The sequence below is a fragment of the Monodelphis domestica genome, chromosome 1, assembly GCF_027887165.1.
Source record: "Monodelphis domestica isolate mMonDom1 chromosome 1, mMonDom1.pri, whole genome shotgun sequence".
In the NCBI taxonomy this organism is placed as follows: Eukaryota; Metazoa; Chordata; class Mammalia; order Didelphimorphia; family Didelphidae; genus Monodelphis; species Monodelphis domestica.
The window spans coordinates 610,076,042-610,096,319 of record NC_077227.1 but is presented as its reverse complement, the minus strand read 5'-3'; the positions used below and the strand labels follow the sequence as shown (position 1 = coordinate 610,096,319).

Genomic DNA, 20,278 nt, shown 5'->3' with positions numbered 1-20,278 from the left:
AGATGGGAGTAAATCTCAGAAGAAGAAAGGGGACCAGGTGGATGCTCCTAAGATTTGAGTTGCTCTTAAAGGAAGCCAGGAAGCAAAGAGGTGGAAATAAGGGGGCAGAATATTTCAAATGCGAGGATAGCCAGTGCAAAGGCAGATTTGGGAAATGGTTTATTGTGTTTAAGGAACTTTGAGGAGGTTACTGTAGCTGGGTTCTAGAGTGAGTGAAAAAATAATAAAATGCAAAAAAAAAATTGGAAAGATCAGAAGAGACCAGGTTGTATGGGGTTTTAGTTGCCAAACAAAGGACTTTACATTTAATCCTGTAGGTAGTTGGGAGCCAATCAAGTTCACTCAGTATGTGAATGATGCCATCAGATTTGTACTTTAGCAAAATCACTTTGTCATCTGGGTGATGGATGAGAGCAGTGAAAAATGAGGCAGGGAGACCAATTAGGAGACTATTACAGTAATCCAGGCAAGAGATGATTAGTGTCTGAACTAGGATGGTAGTTCCATTAGTGGAGAGAAGAAAACAAATATATGAAAAATGAGAAGACAGAAATAACAAGATATGATAGAGTGCATATGTAATTAAATGTGAGGGTGGAATTAACTATGACTGTGACTGAGATGATGATATACCCTTAACAATATTTGGAAGGTTTGTAAGAGGATTTTGTGGAAAATAAGTTCTGTTTTGCTCCTGTTGAGTTTGGAATACCTTTGAGACATCTTGTTCAAGATATCTAAAAAAATAATGGGTGGTATGGGATTGAAGCTCGGGAGAGATATTAGGACTGGATATATAGATATGGAAATCATCCAAAGAGAGAAAATAATTGAACTTGCCAAAATTGCTGAAATCACCAAGGGAGAAGAGAAGAGAACACATGCTGAATACGTGATTTTTGCATGACCTATTTGCTCATTGTGAAATTCTAATATGTATCTTGTATGGCATGTGATACTATCTTAAGGGAATAAATGAACGCTTGTAAAAAACATATTAATTTTCTAATGACTTCTTAATTATATAACCAGTCACATGTAATAGCTCTTTGGATATACTTAAATCCCATTATGTAAATATGTATTGAAAGACTTTTTATAGTGGCCATTCTTTTATCTTTTGTAGCAGAAAATAATGGCTGATGGCTCATTTTGAGCTATCACTTAAGCTGTCACTAACCCTATAAATCTTAGGAACTTAAAAAAAAACCAACCTGATTTTGACCCAATAGATCATAATAACATCTCTGAAAAGGCTTACATAGGCTAATTTGTCAGCAAGCCTTTAGGGATTCATAAAACTCAAGATCCCTTGGTTGCTGTATGCATGTACTTTGTTCATATGGAAAAACCCTTGTAAAATGTTTTTTGACAGAACTCTTTTATATAGATGCTAAGTTAAAGCTTATTTCTACATTATTACACACCTATTTTTCCCAAAACACAAGTATGTTCAAAAGGGGGAGAAAGAATATTCTTCATACTAATAATTTTCAGTAAAAGATTTTGTAGAAGAAATTAAAAATCAACACAAATTTTTCTTAGTTTAAATGCTTTGTTTTTTGCAACTTGAAAATAATTTAGCATTAATCTTTGTTGTTCTTGTTGAAAATATATTTGCAGAGTTTTAGTGCCAAGAGTTTTTTTCCTTGAAGCTAATTTTTAATGGTGTGTTGTAACATATGATCTAAGCAATGACACATGTAAAACTCAGTGGAATTGTGCATGGGTTATGGGACAGAGGTGGAGGAGGGTATGGAAAGAATAAGAATCTTGTAACCATGTAAAAATATTCTAAATTAGTTAAATAAAAATTTCCAAAACTTAATAAATAAATAAATAAATAATGAAAAACAAAAACATGATCTGAGGCCTTTTTGTGGCATGGAGCACTATGCCCTTAAAGGTTGGACCAGTAGGAGAGAAGCTCCAACAAATCCCACCAAGTTTTAAGGGTCCAAATTGCATGTGTCTGCCACCAGTTAGGCAATCTAGTTAAGTTTGGAGAAGCTCATCTCTAGATTAGTCATTTAGTCAGTCAAAGAATAAACATTAATTAAGTGCCTACTGTAAAGCACTGTGCTAAGTAGCGAATATTTTTTTTTTAGTTACAGCAGCTCATGAATTCTAAAACATTAAAGGGTTGTATTCTCCATCAAGTAAGCTGAAATCAGTGAAGTACTTATTCAGTGCCCACTGTCATCAAAATATTTTCTTTCTTTTTATTAATCTATATACTTGGAGTTCAAGACTGTTTCTCTTGATTAGAAGGTTGTTTGGCTAGCTTAAATCTGTCCCATGAGATGTAATTTAGACTACAAAAGCTTCTTTAGAACATAGTTTATAAATATTTTCCTGAGCTATGAACCTGTGCTTAAGCATAGTACAACCAAGTTTTTTTACCACTGGAATCTCTGTGTTGTGATAGTCATTAGGCAGTAGTTACTAATGGGTATATTTTTTACCACAAAAGCACTGTGAGCCAGGCATTATAGGCAGTGAGTAAACAAAAATAACAACAAAAATATGATACAATTCTTTCTCTCAACAAGCTGACATCCTTTGGGAGGAAATATATCCATATATAAGTAAATACAACATGTTTACAAAATTAATACAAGACAGATTTGTGGGGGCAGTCATTAGCTATATAACAAGAAAAGCCTCACACAGAAGGAAGACACTTGAGCTGCCTTTAAAGGAGAGAAGGTCTAAGAGGCTGAGTGAGGATTAAATTCACTCCCAGTAGGACTGAGTACAATATGGGAAATGGAATGTCTTCCTTCCTTCCTTCCTTCCTTCCTTCCTTCCTTCCTTCCTTCCTTCCTTCCTTCCTTCCTTCCTTCCTTCCTTCCTTCCTTCCTTCCTTCCTTCCTTCCTTCCTTCCTTCCTTCCTTCCTTCCTTCCTTCCTTCCTTCCTCCTTTCCTCCCTCCCTCCCTCCCTCCCTCCCTCCCTCCCTTCCTTCCTTCCTTCCTTCCTTTCCTATCTCTACATTGTAGAAGAAATAGATAAACCCCACTGCTGTGAATTGGGGGGAGATGGGAGGACAGAGAACAACAATAACAAGAAAGACATCTCTTTCCCTTGCAAATTTACAGTAATAGCCTTATGGGTCAAGGAAATGGATCCCACTGAGTTCTATAAATTAAGACAGTTTGTATTTTGTTCAGATTATGTTTTAAAGGTGTGAAGGTTGTGAAAAAGGAGCGAAAGATGGGGAAAGAGAGAGAAGGAAGGTGTGGGGGGTTGGGAGGTAGGGAAATTGACCAGGGTTTTTTTGTAGGTAGGCTAGTGAATAAATTACATAAGGCTGGACTCCAAAGAAAGTTAGGTAGGTTTATTTAGGGTTAGGAAAGGAAAGTTTGGGAACGTCAGGGAAAGTTTGATCTTCAACAGTTGGCAGGGACCAAAGCTCTCCACCTAGGTTAGGGGGAAAAGGCACCAAAACCTGTGCTTCTCTCTTTTCTATTCTCTATTCTCCCTCTGACACCTCCTTCAAAGGAAGTGGAAAGTGTCAGAGGAAGTTGCAGTAGAGAGTCCTGGGAGATGGAGTCTCCCAGAGCTTAGTCCACTTCAAAACTCACAGGTGAGATCTTTGGTCCCACCTAGCCATTCTCATAAGACCTCCTAGAGACTTCTTGCTTTATCATGCTGGTCTGATGAGATTAACTATAGTGAAATAGGGCAGTCAGATGGCACAATGAATAGAGTGCCTGGAGTGAGAAAGACTCAGGTCACTTAATTCTGTTTGTCTCAATTTCCTCATCTATAAAATGAATTAGAAAAGAAAATAGTAAGCCACTTCAATATCTTTGCCAAGAAAACTACAAATAAGGTCATAAAGAGTCAAAGATGATTGAAACAATTGAACAACAAAATAGGAAACCCATCCCCTCAAACTGAAACAGACCTAAGTTAACTGACAGCCACATAGTTGCCATTCTCCCTGCAAATCACCTGACATCCTGTCCCTATTACTCAATCTTAAAAATAAGGCAAGTGGCTAAGCAGTCTTTCCTAATAGTCTCATATTGCTACCTGCCCTATGGCTATATAAAACCCTATATAACGTATGTGTGTTTTTCCTGTTGTTCTGGGTAGTTTTAGCCATCTAGCAACTACCCATCCATTAATGCTATTTAAATTTTGTCATTTAGCCTTGCTTCTTGATTTATTGACCTCAGTCAAATGATCCTAGATGTGAGGAATTAGTTTTCTGGAGGTTTCAAGGACCTTAGGTTGAAGAATTCCCCAACAACAGCAATAAGATAAGGTTGGCTGATTCATAGAGTGAATAAAGAAATGAGTAAAACAAGAAAAGCTGATTGGAGAAAGTTTGTGAAGGGATTTAAATGCCAAGGAGTATATATTTGGTCCTAGAGATAGGGAGCAGCTAGAGTATAAATGGGGGAATGATGTAGAAACATGCCTATGACTTAGGAAAATTGTTAGCAGCTGTATGGAGGGCAGCATCAAAGGATACAGAGGTTCAGAAACCAACTAGAAGGTTGTTGCAATAGTGTAGATAAAAATAATTGGAGCCTGAACTAGGTTTATGGCTGTGTAGAGAGGATGGTATAGATGGAAGAGAAGCAGGAGAGATAGAAATGCCAGAGCAAAGCAGCTCTTTGATATATGAAGATAAGAGAGAGTTAGAATTTCTGAGATTGGGAAGGGGAGTATCCAGAATGATGGTGATCCCCTTGACAGAAATAGGGAAGTTTGAAAGAGAGACAGGTTTCAAATTATGTTTTGGATGTGTTATGTTGAGATATCTACAGGACCTGAGCAAGCAGTTGATAATGCAGGCCTGGAGCTCAGGAGAGAATGTAACAATTAAATTTAGTTTCTCTGCTAAAAGTATTATATTTTTATGAGGTTTACTAAAGATTAAAGCACTGTGGAGTGCTTAGGGCACGTTGGAGCACAAAAGACAACACGGCCATCCAATGCAGCTGAGGAAGTCTCCAGATGTAACGACTTTTCATGCCACTGGACCCAGGCTTCCAATGCTGAGAGAGTAGGACTGTCTCTGTGCATCCACTTTTCCACTTAAATCTTCATGCACAAGTGTCTTTGTGCACAAAAACACACAAAGACAATAGTCATCCTCGGTTACTGAGAGACTACTACTAACTAACTAAAGATTAAGAAATGAAGAAAATACAAAATAAGAAAGCACGTGCCTAGGAGGGCTGAAAAGCCCTTTCAATTTTACTTACTCTACATCTTTAGAGACAAGTGTGCTTAGAAGAGGAAGCAGGGAGAGAGCTCCTGGCGGTACAGTCAGTTTAAAATACCCCTCTTGTTCTCAGCCCAGGTGAGGACCTCCAGTGAGATTTCAGGGAATTCTGGGAACTACCAAGGACTTCTGGGAATTGAAGTCTGGGGTTCAAATCTCCATTTTACAAGAGACAAGAGCTGGACATAGAGAACTGGGAATCATCTTCATAAAAATGTAAAATGGGAACAAATTTTTTATAGAATTGATAGACCATTGATGATTATGGCAAAGATGGTTTAAGAGAATTCAGTTTAAAGGGTTGTGTGTTATATAATCTGTTTTTGAGTTCATAATAAGTATTATTTATTTAGGGCATGTCAAAAATATATGTCTTGATTGAAAATTTCAGAGGAATAGACATAGAGAGACATCAGAGAACTGTGGTTGTAAAAGAAATTAGGATTGACTTATCTAGGTTGGTGTGATTACAAATACATTGAACCAGAAATGAACTTCGCATCCATTAGGCCTACCTATCTCTTCATGTTTGACTTATCTTTTACCTAAGGCTTTGAGCAACTGTTATCACTAGTCCTGAGATACTTCTGTTATTTGGAACTAACTGACAAGGATCCAACAAATACTTTAATAGGAGTAAGTTAAACACACCTGCCCTATTTTAGCTAGACAAATAACCAAGAGGAAAAGAGATAAATCTCTCTTTACAATCAATCACATCCTTCATCCTTTGCTATAATGTAATGTTTAAAAATATTAGTTATGAGTATGGTGATTAGTTCTGATCCTGAATCTGAAAACTAAGAAACTAAAAGTTCATATATCATAGGCTAAAGAATTCAATGATGCCATTATCTTATTCCTACTGATTTAAAGAGTAAAAATGTGTTTTTTCAACTTTCCTTCTTATAGCAAAATGTTCTGATTTATCATGATTTGAGGTACTAAATTTGTGATCCCTGTGATTTTTCTAAGAAAGAGTGTACTAAGACCACCTACTCTTTCTATAAAAGACACTAAGCAATTATCAGTAATGCCTGATTTAGGCTGTCTCTAACTGAAAGGCTCCCTGTCCTATTAGGAATTCTCACTAACTCATCCAGTTACACTTTAAAGAAGTTTGGTAGTGTTTTGTTTTATTTTGTTTTAAAGGAATCCTGAGCATTAAAGTGATGATGAGACTGAGAGCTTGAAAAAGGGAGGGTAAAGAGAGGCAAAGGTTTTGCTTATGCTGCTTCAGCTGCATTGAAGAGGACTTAGCACAGATGGATTGTGCACTATAAAATGTAACACATAATTCAAGCTGTCAGCTTACTCAGACTGTTTCCAGGAAGCAACCTGTGTAAAGAGAAGGAGCCCTTGTTTGCTGACCCCTGATCCATAGCCTGCTGCAGATTGTCATACGTTCTGTTTTTCTTTATGTTGGTGTCCCTTCCTTCCCCTTCTTTTTAGTATTGTGTGCCCTTCAAGTGGCACCCTGGAAAGACCACCCACGGATAGTAACACAAGAGAAAATGAGGTCTCCACTAAAATATAGGTTTTGTAAGACATTTTGGTAAAAGAAAAGTACTGTTTAACTATGTGTTTGTCCTTTCTACAGTTGTTTTGTGTTTCCAACACAGTCCCCAAATTTATACTTCATTGTTACCACACATACAGCTGTTGAAGCCATCAGTTTGCAGTCCTTGAAATAACAACTTTAAGTATAATTTAATATGCACTAATTCATCATGTAGCTTGCAAAGAACTTTTCTTTATTTATAATGGAGAAATTTGGAATTAGAATGAGCAAGGGCACTAAACCTAAGAAAGTCTTAATAAATTATTTGTTGTACCAGATTTTAGAGGTGGTAGCACAGCATTGATCTTTAGTGAATTCTTCTATTTAACTCCTGAACAAAGCAAGCAGTCTGGAATCCAATTCTGAATAGGCATTTACACCTCTGTAAAAGGATTAGCTGTATTCAGTTGTTAAACTGTTTAAATCTTAATTTGCATCATTATGGAATTGTAGCCTCCACCAAATCCCAGTTGGTTCCCCATTTCACTTGTTGCCTAAAGGTGGTCACTTTTAAAGGTGGTTTTCTCTTTTTGGTGGAAATCCATAGAGGTGCTGAATTGCTTAGAGCAGACCAATGGGTTAATTAAATTGAATTGGTATCTCATAATATGATTGATAATAATTTACATTGGTGTCCTAATCATGTTTTAAAAGAGAAATTTTTGTGTATGTGCCTTGTCTTTTGTAAATAGGAATTATTTTTTTTTGTTGGCATCATTTATACTTTAAAGAAATCTGGTCCTTTTGAGGATATTAATTAATTAATTATGCTTATAAATAAGTTTACTTGAAAATTAGGCGCTACCATAAAGTAAAATGTAAATAATATAGTTAAACCATTTTATTATGATATTATTTGGGTTATGTTACTGTTGAATAGGACTTTTATATTTTAAAAATATCATTTACAAATATCTATATGTGAAAAGAAATCTTGTTTTCAGTACTCAAAAAGCTCATTGTTTATATTGACTTCATGTAATGTATATATAATGATGGACCTTCATATGGAAGCTCAAAAGTATAATCTTTTTTAGTTTCATTGCCTACCTGTTCTTGCTACTCCCAATGAAGTGGTAAACCTCAGAACCTTATAGCAGACGGGACCCTGGATCAGGAGTCAGATCCATGGGCTTCATTTATTCAATCACTAAGAAGTAGTATAGGATTTGAATAATTTGCTTACCCTCTGGGACCATGGTTTCCTCATCTTTGAAGAGAAGAATTTGGACTAGATCCTATGTTAGTAAAATAAATCCAAAAGGAACCCCTTCTGCCTCATAAACACAATCTTACTTAAATGTTGTTATTGCATTTAAAAGTATAAAAACCTTAGCTCTGGGGTTTATAAAAAGTTGGCTATATTTGGATTTTTCCCTGGGACAGCAATTAGCCCATCTAGACTTGGTGAAGCTACTTTCTAAATCTAATTCCAAACTATCTGAGAGGAGAATCAGATGATTTTATTTTCTTAGGTGGATGAAAAATGGTGCATTTGATGGGTTTGGTCTGAGCTAAAGATAAAAGTTATGGGAAACCTAGATCTTTTAATTTGTCTTATCTATGTTGAATAGGTAAGGTTATTAGGTATATTAAGTAATAAGAGCAAGAAGGTGAGACCAGCTGGTAGATGGCCTCAACATTATGAAAAACCACTGAAGAATTCCTCTTTAATCTTAGAATTTTCTTAGCTAAACCATTTTTTCCCTATTTTTGAAATATTTTGAGGTTGGCATCTAAATAAAAGTAGCAGATTAGTGACATAGAAAACTAAGGCAATGAACTAAAAGTCTAGCCTTTACATATAAGAAAAGTGAGACCTAGAAAGGTTCAATCACCATATTTTCAACATTTAGTAAATAAGATTGGTTTGAGGGGCATAAAATAAGGAAGTACTATAATATACTTGTGTATTGGATAAAGTAGCATCCACCTCTAAAGCATTTTTTTTTTTGGTACACTGGCTTTCCTTATGCCAAGTGCCTTAATAATAATACTTGACATTTATCTAGTGTTTTAAGGTTTGTAAAGGATTTAACATATAAAACCCAGTTCAAATTCTATACCCCATTCCCCTAATCTAGTAATCCAATCAAATTATTAGATTATTAGAATTATCAGAAGAAATCTAATAATTTCTTCTTTCAAACTCCCATAGTACTTGGAAATATTCTTAAAATTTTTTTTTTACTCTGGGGGCAGCTGGGTAGCACAGCAGATTGATACCTAGGCCTAGAAATGGGAAGTCCTAAATTCAAATTTGACCTCAGACCCTTCCTAGTTGTGTGACCCTGGGCAAGTCACTAAACCCCCTTGCCTAGCCCATACCACTCTTCTGCCTTGAAACCAATAAATAGTATTGATTCAAAGGTGGAAGATAATGTTTAAAAAAAAAATTACCACTCCAATATTCCTGTAGATATCGCTGTGCCAAGCTCTGGGGATATAAAAGGAAAAAAGTGAAAGAATCCTATGTACTATTAAAGGAGACAGCATGTACATATATTTAGTTCAGTTATTTTTTAGCTATCTGACTCTTCATAACATGTCTGTTCTGAGTTGGATGCTTGGGTTTCTTGTGGTTTATTTTTGTTCTTTTTTTCTCATCTTATTTTTGATAGCAATAAAAGGATGATACTCCAGATAGATTGGAACAGCTAGGAGACACAGGGGATACTGTTCTTGGCCCTAGGTGTTAAATCCATCCTCAGATACTTAATAGGCTGTGTGACCCTGAACAAGACACTTAACCCTTTTGCCTTAGCTTCCTCATCTGTAAAATGAACTAGAGAAGGAAATGCAAACTACCTCAGTATCTTTGCCAAGAAAACCCCAAATATCATCAGAAAGAGTCAGACATGAATAAAAAATGCCAGGATATATGTATTACAAGTCTTCACAATGAGGGGATTTAACTAAGTGCCTGATTCAAAGGGCCTTCTGTCTCTAAATCTTTGGCCTTAAGTGTTCTGTTAAAGTAAGAACTAGTTGGAAATCTAATCTTTGAGGCGGGGAGGGGATGGGAGGAAGAATTGATATATGAAGTTTGACCAACAAATTCCCAAAAGAGTTATGAATGAAAGAGTTCAAATTACCAAGCCATTCTGATAACAATGGTCTTTGATGGGTCTTAGAGATAGAAAGATAAAAATTTCCATTTATCCTGCATATATCTTGTTTGTACAGAGTTATTTACATGTTGTCTCTTGTATTAAACTGTGACTTCCTTGAGAGCAAGGACTATTTTTTGCCTTTTTTTTTGGCAGCCCAATCACTTTACACAGTGCCCAGCATTAACTGACTGAACAAAAAAGTTCCTACTTTCAAAGAGCTTACATTTTAGTGAGGATATACTACAACATGAACACAGTCAAACAAATACAAGATAATTTAGGAAGGAAGAAAGCATTTAAACTAAAGGATCAGGAGAGGCTTCTGAAGAGCCTAACATTGAGATAAGACTTCTGGTAGGTTATGGAGTCTAACCGATGGAGGGGAATAAGTACCTCCTTCCAGATTTGAAGGACAGAATATGGAAAGGAAGGAAGATGGGAGATATGATGCTGTGTCTGAGAAAAAGGTAGTAGGCCAATTTAATTGTAACAGTGCAAAAAAGAGTATTATGAAATAAATTTGGAAAAGTGGGTTTTTACTAGATGGCATACCCATAGACACCAACTTCAATTTGTGTTTTATCTTTGAGGTATTAAAGAGCTATTGAAGAATTTTGCTGACTCTGCTCTCCTCTCACCCCAGTGCTCCAGATGTTCTTTGCCTACCTTTTGGGTTTTTCTTTCTTTCTTTCTTTTTTTTTAGAACCCTTATCTTTCACCTTAGAATCAATACTGGGTATTGGTTCTAAGGCAGAAGAGTGGTAAGGGCTAGGCAATAGTGGTTAAGTGACTTGCCCAGGATCACACAGGAAGTGGCTGAGGTCAAATTTGAACCCAGGACCTCCCATCTCATCTCTGGGCCTCTCAATCCACTGAGCCACCCAGCTACCTCTGGGTTTTTCTTTTCTTTGAAAGTTGTTTCACTCTGTCTCTTTGTTGGTTCTTTCACTCCTGTATTTGTTTTGTGGAGATATTTTAATTTTGGTCTAAGAGGATTCTCATGGTGGCACAGAGTTGCTCTGGATTACTCTGCTGTCTTGGCTCCACTTCCCTCCCCAGAAGATTTCTGAACAAGAGAATTACATGCTCATACCTGTGATTTAGGCATATTCATTTGACAGCTGTGTGGAGGATAGTATAGAAAGGAATGGAAAGAGGAAGATCAACTTGGGGGTTATTGCAGATAATGATAAAGAGATGATGAAGACTTGAACTAGATTAGTGAACATAGAAAGAAAAGAAAGTATGTGAAGTATATTGTGGTTGTTGATTCAATAAGACTTGGCAACTGATTTGATATTGTAGGAAAAGGAGGAGTTGAGGATAACTGAAGCTTAGAAGTTGTATGACTAAGATAAATGAGTTAGCCTAATTTGAAATTGGGAAATTGAAGGAGATTGGGCAGTGGGCATATGAAGAAGATGATGATGAGTTCCTTTTGGGGCACGTGGAATTAAAAGTCATTGGTATCCAAGGCTTCTCCTTCCATTGTCTTTTCCTCTCCCTTAGTATCACACTCCCAAATTTTCTCCCCTAAGATACCTTAGGTACCTCATACCAAATTTCATTCCCTGGAAATGATATGATGAACACAATTCACACTGAAATGTAAATAAACAAAAAGGCTTAATGTATTGTTTCTTCCATCATGATTGACATTTTTATTACTCAGTTGTTTTTCAGTAATATTCAGCTCTTTGTGGCCCTACTTGGAGTTGTCTTGGCAAAGACACTGGAAGTGGTTTGCTATTTGCTTCTTCAGTTAATTTTATAGATGAGGAAAATGATGGACACAGGGTTAAGTGATTTGCCCAGAGTCACACAGCTAGTAAAGTATCTGAGACCAGATTTGAACTCAAGAAGATGAATCTTTTCATTCCTGGCCCAGCACTCTGTCCATTGTGCCACCCAACTGCCCCATTAACATGTTATTAGGAGGCAATTTGAATTGTGGCCTTTCTTTTTACTTTTCAAAAGTAAAAAAGCAATTGAAAGTAAGGTTAAAATATACAGGAGAATTTCTACTTTCTTGGCCCTCAATTTTCTCAACTGTAAAATAAATAGATAAAACTAGACAGCTTCTGAGTTTTCTTCCAGCTCTAGATCTCTAATACAAATAATCCTTTTCACAAGGTTACAGTTCTTTTTTTTTTTTAATGGGATGAACTTTTAAAACCTACCTTCTTGATTTATATCTATGTTAAATTGAATGGTGACTCCAAGACATAGCATATTGCCATTGGACCTTTGTTTTGACTGTATACCTAGGGATATTTTATATAAACCAAAATATTTGTCTATTTTAGTAATAATAATTTGGTGTAAAATTACTTCCAAATAAATTTCCATGGTAAAAATCTTTCCCCTTGAATAGGAGGACATATATCAAAACTGGCCTACAAAAATATATTATTTTTTGTGGGTAAAGTCAGAGACTGTATATAAAGGATATTCATCACCAAGTCTACAACTGTATCTTCAAATTTTTGTGTTTTTGCAGCTCTGACTTTGAAGAATATTTATTTCATTCTTAAGGGTTTGGCATTTTGAGTTAATTGAGTCAGAGAAAGACATCCCTAGAAAATTGAGTCTAATATAAGAGAAAAAGAAATCTAAGGGTGAGGAAGTTCTATCTATTATAAAAGTACTATATTAAAAGTTGAAATCAAAACTAAGTATAAAAATTCACTTAACCAAAACCTTCTGATTGCTTTTGAAAATATCACATACTAATTTTTGAGTACTCGTAAAAGATTTTCAGTTCTAAACTGTTGGAAAGATATTTGTACATTATGTACTCTAAAATGCCCATCATCTGTCTTTTAAGTTTTCTTTTTTCTGATTTCTACTAACAAGAATGTTACTTATAACTTTTGAGATAGGAATATATCCATTTTCTATACTATGCTGTAATCAATTTCTTTTACAACATAAGGCAATATTCTAATAAATATTATTATTAAAGTTATTTTACTCAGTTTAAACCAACTGTTAATATTGTGGAAGAAGATCTTTTATTGCCAATGTCCTCCCTCAGCCCTCCTTGACTAGAGGATTAACTTCATCCAGCCCTTCTTGATTTAAGGATTAACTTCAAGATAGCCTTATATGATTTGAGTGGCTCTAGTCCATGGTGACTTATTGATTGCATTCTTGCCTGTTATACTCTGAGAGATGATCCTAGTCTATAAATTCTCTTCTCTCAAATCCTTCCTTAAAATGATAAGCTACCTTTCTACTATTTGTGGAATTGTCACTTTTTTGTCCAGTTTTTAGGAAAAATAGGGGAAAAAACTTCTTACGGGAATTATTTTTGTCTGATAGTCTAAATAAAAATTCAGTCTTTCTAAAGAGCAAAAACATACTATTAGAACTGACACTATGCTCAAATATATTATTGTTGCCTTTAAATTTCTTACCCTATTTTGAGACTTTAATAAACATTCTATTCAGTGAGTATTTCAGAATATCAAAATCAAAGGTGTCAAATTTGGCCAGGACTTCATTGGGCCCCCAAAACTCCTGAGTATAACTTGAACCAGATTAAAATGTATTTGAGAAATATTTAACAAAATTTTTTAAAAATACAGTTCACCATATATAATGTCAATTCATGGTTTTCTGAGTGAATATGCAGCTCTCAGGATTTGTTCCTTAATTCTTATATGATAAACATTATAAAATTAAAACACATATTAAATTTGTAATTAAATCATTTGGAAATCAGAATTAACTTTTCCCAAGAATGCAAAAATAATCTAAGGATATAACATCTTATAGGCCTTGGAAACTCCCTGGCCTGGTACTTTCATTTATCAATGCAGTTCCCCTGATTCTTAAATTTTAGAATATAATTTTTTGGGAGAGGTTCAATGAATTGCACTGGGTCACATAAGCTTTTGACAGTTGGGAATTTTCCCCACCCTAGAAATCAACAGTGAGAATTCTCCCTATCCTTTCTCTATGGGCAGACTATAGAGAAATAGAACTTACCCCTTTACACGTACCTGAGACAAAGTCCTTTTAACATATTTGTGAAAATGAAAGAAATTTCCCTAGGTCAAGAAATCCCTAGGTATTCTTAATTAAACAACAATGGCACTTTGAGGTTGAGTTGGTAGAGAATCTTTTCCTTTCTCTTCCCATTCCCTTTCCTTAAGCACTTACTGGTTAAATATACAATTTTAGGTTAACACCTTATTCTGGTAAATGTTTAACAAATGATTTCTTCCCCTCCCCCTCCAAAAAAGTATGCAGAGCACATTTAAAAACATGCTATTTTTAAAAATTTGCATTATTAACATTTTCTTCATCATTTTAAGTCTAGACAATCAACAAAACAATGATTCAAGCCACGATACAGCATTTACCAGTTTCTGAGATGTTAATGCTCACTCTGAAAATTAACAGGCTGTTTGAGCAATGTGTGGGATGAAATTGTGCATTATTCCCCAATATACATTGATTAGTATTAGTAATCATAAATTGGCAACTTCCTATAGAAAAATAGTGAAGTTAGGTGCCCTCCACTAGGGGATATCAATCTCTCCTTTTGAAGAGTAGAAGAAACCCCCTCCCCAAGAAGAGAGATATATATATATAGATAGATAGATAGATAGATAGATAGATAGATAGATAGATAGATAGATATAGATATAGATATATTTAGTATAGGCCTTTGATATTCTTCTCAAATGTGGCTAAGACTGTACCTTCCCTTCTATTCCCGTGGGAAGAAGTTTTGGGGTAACCTAATTTCTATGAGAGAAATCTCAAAACTTACAAATTATAATCTTGACTACATGTCCTAAGTGATGCTATAGCCTGAGAAATGTTTCAAAAGAATGTTTCAACCTGAATTGTTGCAATCTGATAAATCTTTGGGCAGGAAATCACCACTCAACTAAAAATGGCAAACCTAAGGAATATTCCCATACTCTTGGAAACACTCAGAAGTGGTAGGAAGAATTGAGGAGGATAGAAGGAGGAGGATAGAATAAGATACAGATGATAGGAAAGTGGCAATAGCATAGTGTTAGATCCCTATAAAATCTGAGTAAACCTTGCCATCAGGCCTGACTGTGTCTGAAGCCTCAGACTGTGGAGTCACTCTCTCTTTCTCTTCCTTGCCCTACTCCCTGTGAGGGTGCTACCTGTGCCCAGGTAGTTTTGCCTCACCCTTGCCCCCTATTTTGTGAGGATGCTATCTAGGCCCAGATAGTGTTTCTCACTCTATTCCCCACCCCCACCCCCCACCCCCGCCTCTGAATAAAACCATGTGAACTCTACCAGCATCAAGTCTCCTGTCTGCTCATTAGAGTGACTTGGGGGGGTATAAGCCCCCTCCAGAATTTCACTCCACATAGTCAAGCAGACTCGAACATACCCCTGCTAACATAGAAATAAAACATGATCCCTGCCATCAAAGAGTATATAGTCAAAATGAGAGAAGAGAGATGTATATATATTATATATATGTATTTGTGTATAAATATGTACGTTGTGTGTTTTTCTGTCTATATCCATATGTCAATTTGAATATAATAAGCACACTAGACAAAGTGTAGTATATCTCTTATGAGGGAGAAATCACTTCTGATAGGAGATTAAGAAAGGCTTCATGGAAGAAGAAGGGAAAGTGACATTGAGTTGGGAATAAGTTGGTCATTATTTAACTGAGGCCTGCATATATACAGATATATGCTACCTTACTTTTATTCTCTTTTCCAAAGTATTCCTCCCCAAATAAGTTTTATACTTTTCAGTATTAAATATGATTAACTATAGTCTTTAATTAACAAAAAATTTTGAAGAAACAATTTTTTCTAATAATATAACAATATTTTTTAACTTTGCACTAAATTGTGGCTATTAAACATCACTTTATTTTACTGGGCTATTCCCTAAAGAAAGCAAAATCTAAAACTAAAATTATTCTGATATTTGTTGCTATTAAAATGTAATTCAAAGTGTTCAAAAGATATACTATGCATGGAAGTACAAGCAAGTTATTATATAGTTAGAATAAAAACTAAAACTAATATAGTATTGTTTTTAACTGAAAAGTAATTATGTTTTGCTAGAGGTAGGAAGGAAATATATATCATAATTTTTTCCTTAAAAATACAATTTGGACAACCTCATTCTCCTTGGGTTTTTTTTGTATTTTTATCCAATAATTTCTCAGTTTCAGACTAACTTGAAATTGAAATTAATGTTTATAGATTTACTTAAAATTCAAATGAATTTCAAATGAAATGAAATTTTATTCAATGAAAATAAAAATTGAAAGATGTATCTTAAATTTTCCCATGGAACAGTAATTAGTTAATGATATATCTAACCTTGGTTAGAGAAAATTAAACATTATCACTTTAAAATTATTATTGTTTTTCTACAGGAATTATTTGACATTCAAAGGATTCTCATATCTGCTACAGTTCATAGAAAACAAGTTAGTCCAAGTAAGCCTACAGTCTGTGGAACTCTATCAAAAATCAATTATAGATCAAGAAAGATTTAGCTTGTTAATAAGGTTTGTGACACATAATTTTTAATAGAAATGGATAGAGATAAGGTTACTTAACCTATGATTTCATTGGTATATGGAATTTCCAAATATGGAATCTCTCTCAACTAGAGCAAGCTTGCATCTCTTTGTAACCTTTAGTCTCAGAGAGTTGCCTAGAGAGGCACTCTGAAATGTTAAGTGGCTTACTCAGAATCATATAGGCAGCATATATTAGAAGCAGGTCTTGAACTCAGGTCTTCCTGACTTGGAGGTAGTAGCTATATAAAGAGAAGGGGTTGGATTTGAGAGAGATGCCTCTCAAGAGAATCAATGGAATCGACAGATTGTGTTTGGGAAACAAAGGAGAAGGAACAGTCAATGGTAACTCTCAAAGTTGTGAACCACTGAGGTTCACCAAAATGATAGCAGTGACTTCAACAGGAAAAGAGAAGTTTGAAGGAAAATAGAATTTAGGAAGGAAGGGAAGTCCCATTTTGAAGATGCTGAGTTTGAGAGACTACCTACATTCTACATGGATGAGAGACTGAAGAGGTGGCAGGAAGGATAAGATAAAGGGAACAAGTAGTTGGATTAAAATTGACAAGAAGGGCCACTTCTTTGTAAGAGACTGGAACAAAAGAGACAGTTGGGAATGATGTAGAATACAGATGAAAGAGGAAACTTACGATAGATAATAATATCTCTTCTCTCAGTAAAACAGGAGACAGGTTCTTTACTAGGGCTGTGAAGAGGCAGGAAGGCGAATTGGTATAGGGAGTTTAAGGAACAACCTCTTGAGAGGGTAGGCACTGTGGTTTGGTAGCAAGAGAGCTAACTTGAGCTTCATAGAACTAAAATGTAGGTTCTACCCTACCTTGAGAAATTTACATAAACCCTGGTGATCTAAGTTTTCTCACCTGTTAATGAGGAGGTTGGATTAGATGATTTCACAAATAAATTTGTGTTTGAATACGTATATATGTCAGTATTCACACAGATACATACATATTTCCAACCCGCAAATGTCCTATTTCTTTTTGATGACCCCAGTTTTCCTTTCACCTATACTTTAAGCTTTGGAATTATCTTTGACTCTCTTCTTTTTTATCTACATCATCTGATTAGTTTCAAATCCTGTTGATTTTACCTTGGAAATATCTCTTATGTATGTCCTTGTTTCTTGTTCATGCTACCATTACCTTTGTTTAGGCCCTCATCACATCTCACTGAACTGTTTTAATAAAATCTCATATAATCCTTCTTCTGCCCCTAATTTTTCTTTTTTTTCAGCTCAGTGTTCCCACTATATATTTAGCATGTATCTTAGGGGCTGTGAGGGCATGAGGTCCTTTTCTAAAGTAGCTTATAGTCTAAGTAAAGAGACAAAATGTAGTATGAAATAATTAGAGAATGTTTATAAGCTAGTATACTGTTAAACACAAGATTATGTCACAGAGTACATAAAAATACTTTAAGAGTTTGTAGAAATTGAAGATCATTGTAGGTTGCTATAGACAGAAAGGATTATTACAAACATTGGAGAAATTGTTAGAGTATACAAATCAGAATGTGAAATATATATATGTATACATATAAAAATAGATTTTACAGAGGTAAAGCAACAAATTACACTTCATTTTCCATTTCTTCCAATTAAATAAAACATTATTATAATGGAACTTGAGTTTATTGTAAGCTTCTTGAGGTCAGAAGTCATGCCTTATTTTTCTTTGTGTCCCTCAACCCCCAATATGGGGTGTTTCATAGTCTAAACAGTCGTTTAAATTCACAAACACTTATTAAACACTTTCAATATGCCTGGACCAATATTAAGTGTTTGCAATGCAAAGATAAAGACAATGGTCTCAGCCTTCAAGAAGTTTGTAGACTAATAGGAAGAAAGAGAGAGAATATCCAAGAAGTGATTAACTGTGCTAAGGATTTGTGACAATTCTTTTACATTATGCTAGGGTTTAATCTAACATAATAATACTATTTATCCCTGCAATTCAGTTTAACAATTTTAGTAATTTAAGTGCATTTTACTAGCTGCTGGAGATATAAAGATGAAAAAAAGACACAATTCTTAATCTTAAAGATCATAGGATTTGGAATAGATTTCCAAAAAGTTTTCAATGAGTATATCAACTCCAACTTTCAAATAATCATTTCAAGAGAGAGACAGGATTAATAATTGGGGATTCCAGGAGAAGTTTCATATAGATGGTATGATCAATGTCTTAAAGAAAGCAAGGGATTCTAGGTATGGAGAGAGTACATTCCAAGAGTAGGAAACCACTTGTGCAAAGATGTGGAAGTGGAAGATATATTGTGTATGGAGAATGGCTAAAGTACTAATTTGTCTGAAATCAACTATACATTAAGTAATAGAAAGTAAAACTAGAAAAGTAGGTGGGAACTAAATTATAGAAGAAATTAAATTCCAATGTCAGTAAGTACTTGTTGAATAAATAGAAGTGGTCGTTTATCTACATTTGAATTTTGCATCATAAAATCATTCTTTACTCCCTAAATCCATAGCAATAGAAATTTTAAAAACTTCTTATGTTATAGATGTAATATTTCAATGATACAAAATAACTCTTGACTTTAATTCTCTAGTCTAGCCTCCTCATTTTACATATGAGGAAAGCAAGGCCCAGTCACATAGGTAGTAGGCGGAATGATCAGGATTCAAACCTGAGTCTTCTTTATATCCAGCACCCTTTTCACTCTATCATAATGCTAATTTTATCTAGATAAACTGAGGCATTCATGTAATTCATTATCATATTTACACAGAATGAGATTGTCAAGCTAAAGAATTATGCATAGTTTTAGACATCAAGGAGTTAAAATTGGTTTGTTTGTTTTTTAAAGCAAGTTTCCCAACACTGCTCTATTTTATGTCTTTGTCAAGAGACATTGTAGCTGCTGCATTTTTATGTCTAGATTATATTACAGATATATTTCAATAAACCATGAAGAACTACCATAGATTCTATAAGCTGTTGGTCTGTGCTTAAATAAACATTTCATGCAGCACCTGTTTTATTTTATAGCCTTTGTAATCAAACTGACATTTTGAAAGAAGAAGACCTTGAAGCATGTGGAGCAGTTGTCCTTCACCAGCTTCAGATATTGTTACAGCATACATCCACTAAATGCCTCTTACCTGAGGAAGCTCTTATTGACAGAGATAGTGATGTGGATGAAAAGCCAGTCAGGTATTCTAGTAATGAATTAATGCTATTGTGTATTTGCCATTCTTATTCCATTTGTCAGGATGCTATCCAGAGCGATTGAGAATGAAAAGTGTTGTATAAGATTAGTCCAAATCCTAAGCAATTGTACTATATTTTAAGTGATCTAAGCCAAGGGCTTAGATCTTTGTCTACTGCGTTATATATGCCTTTCTAATTGATTACATTCTCCATTATTTGATTCTTCTACTTTCCCATAGTTTTATTTGGCTCATATAAACTCATAATAACATTTAATGTATTTTTCCAGTTTGAGCTAGATTTAAATGATTTATTTCTTGAGGGATAAATGGACTTACCTGCTTATATTGCTATAAACTTCCACTCAGATGTTAGTTGTTACTGTTTTAAAAATCTGAATGAATGCATTTGAGCAAAGTTTTTGGTTTGTTTGTTTTCTAATTTTTAAACATTCTGGCCACCCCTGACTGCTTCAAATATTCTTTTTTTTTTCCTAAACCCTTACCTTCCATCTTGGGGTCAATACTGTGTATTGGCTCCAAGGCAAAGAGTGGTAAGGGCTAGGCAATGGGGGTCAAGTGATGTGTCCAGGGTCACACAGCTGGGAAGTGTCTGAGACCAGATTT

At 34.9% G+C, this 20,278-nt stretch overlaps 1 protein-coding gene across 6 annotated transcripts in view; it reads left to right on the top strand.

The window, feature by feature from the left end:
* The window catches only part of KIZ (kizuna centrosomal protein), a 175,322-nt gene that overhangs the window by 92,312 nt on the left and 62,732 nt on the right, over positions 1-20,278 (top strand). For 2 of the 6 annotated variants that reach the window (XM_007476628.2, XM_056813832.1), the window contains 2 exons: positions 16,318-16,452; positions 19,491-19,655. The exons of 3 other annotated variants lie outside the window; for them this stretch is intronic. In XM_007476628.2, the coding sequence (XP_007476690.1) occupies positions 16,318-16,452; positions 19,491-19,655 (300 nt within the window). The remainder of the gene's footprint in view (positions 1-16,317; positions 16,453-19,490; positions 19,656-20,278) is intronic. One more of the 6 variants, XM_007476629.2, reaches the window with a different exon arrangement.